This window comes from Nicotiana tabacum, chromosome 20 (genome assembly GCF_000715075.1).
Source record: "Nicotiana tabacum cultivar K326 chromosome 20, ASM71507v2, whole genome shotgun sequence".
Lineage (NCBI taxonomy): Eukaryota > Viridiplantae > Streptophyta > Magnoliopsida > Solanales > Solanaceae > Nicotiana > Nicotiana tabacum.
In genome coordinates this window covers 167311628-167313539 of record NC_134099.1, presented here as the reverse complement: position 1 = coordinate 167313539, position 1912 = coordinate 167311628, and the positions used below count along the sequence as shown (strand labels likewise).

Genomic DNA, 1912 nt, shown 5'->3' with positions numbered 1-1912 from the left:
ATCCTGAACAAGAGCAAGCTTTCAAGATTATATTGCGAAGAGTCGATTCTGATAGAGCGGGTTTGTTCTTTGTGGATGGCCCAGGAGGAACCGGAAAAACATTCCTTTATCGTACATTACTTGCAAATGTCAGATCAAGAGGTATGATAGCATTAACAACAGCAACAAGTGGTGTAGCAGCAATAATTTTACCAGGGGGTCATACCGCTCACTCTAGATTCGACATACCCTTTCAAACACACAAATATGTCGAAGCAAAGTGGTGGAGCTAAATTGATACGAAAAGCAAAGTTGATAGCATGGGATGAAGCGCCTATGGCAAGGCGTCAAACTATCGAAACAGTTGATAGGAGCTTTCGAGATATAATGGATGTAGATGAACCGTTTGGTGGAAAAGTAATGGTTTTTGGAGGTGATTTTCGTCAAGTACTACCAGTAGTTCCAAAATCAACAAGAGCTGAGACTGTAAATGCTAGCTCAGTTAGATCGTACTTATGACCTAAAATGGAAAAGATTCAACTAACAAGAAATATGAGAGCAAGGACAGATCCAGCATTTAGTGATTTTTTGCTTCGCGTCGGCAATGGCGAAGAGCATACAATAAAAGATGATTTGGTCCTTCTGCTAGAACAACTGGTTATCAAGTCCAATGGTAATATCAGTGGTGAGGATCGTTTAATAAGCGAAATATATCCATCATTAAATGAAAATGGAAGTTGTGCAAAGTATATGACAGAAAGAACTATCTTAGCGAGCAGAAATGAATATATTGATCAACTAAATGAGATGTTGATTGTTAATTTTTCCGGTGAAAGCAAAACATTTATCAGTTTTGACTCAGCAGAAGATGATACCAACAACTACTATCAGGAAGAATACTTAAATACTTTAACACCAAATGATCTTCCACCACACGGGTTCGTTGTGCAGTTCATTATTTTAAATTAACATTCTATCTATTGTTAGTTACATAAAATAAATATTAAATAGCTTAAGTAATTATACATTACCTCTCATCCGTAACTATTATTTCCCTCCTACTATTTTTTGCTGTCCCTACTTGTGCCGTTACATTGATCAGAATGCAAACTACGTTTGCAAAAATTAGAAAAAATACAATACAAACTACATGTAACTAACAAAGTAATTATTAAGTACATTAATGGAAAAAAGCGAAATTACATATAAGTTTCTAAGTCAGTGAAACACAAATAAAGTGTACTTGAAGTTCTCGAAATTTTCTAGCTACTAGCATAAAAAATTCTAATACCATTAGGTTAAATTATTCTATGATATCTGTATCAGCTGAGTGTTGTTTGTTTAATTGAAAAAAAAAATTAGGAGATTTAAATAAATAAATAGAAGAAGGGGCATATTAGTCAAGTTGAAACCACATAACACCCTTTGCAATTTTTGGTGAAATTTTGGTCTGCAAAAAACCAGGTCACAACACCGCGTCTGGTTTATATCTGGAAAATAGCCATTTCAATTTCATTTTCTTTGCCAGCTATATCATCACTATAATTTTAAGAGATAGTTAAAACTTAGGGTACGCATATACACACAAAGAAAGGCAATTAGGCATATAAGTATTGGATTTTCTTTCTTCATTCATGTAAACTCTTTAATGAATATTAGTTTTAAAGTGTGGTGCTGCAGAAAGAAGTTAACAAAACTTCGTAACTTCTCAAAGTTAATTGTAAGTTTTTAAAAACAAATTGAAGTGAGACCTGAAAATATGTTCCTTTTACTCTTTCTTTATCAACTTTTTGTTTTTGAAGATATCCTTATTAATTTAAAATTGATCTCCTATTGTATACAGGTTGATTTTGAAGAAAAATATACACATCATGTTACTAAGAAACTTAGATCCATCAAATGGCTTATGCAATGGTACAAGGATGGTATGTAG

At 33.3% G+C, this 1912-nt stretch overlaps 1 protein-coding gene across 1 annotated transcript; it reads left to right on the top strand.

Moving 5' to 3' along the window:
* The first annotated feature begins 504 nt into the window (after positions 1-504).
* LOC107773715 (uncharacterized) lies at positions 505-1912 on the top strand. Its single transcript, XM_075240493.1, has 3 exons — positions 505-917; positions 1660-1699; positions 1823-1912. Exons 1-3 carry the CDS (start codon positions 505-507, stop codon positions 1910-1912), a joined length of 543 nt encoding a protein of 180 aa, XP_075096594.1.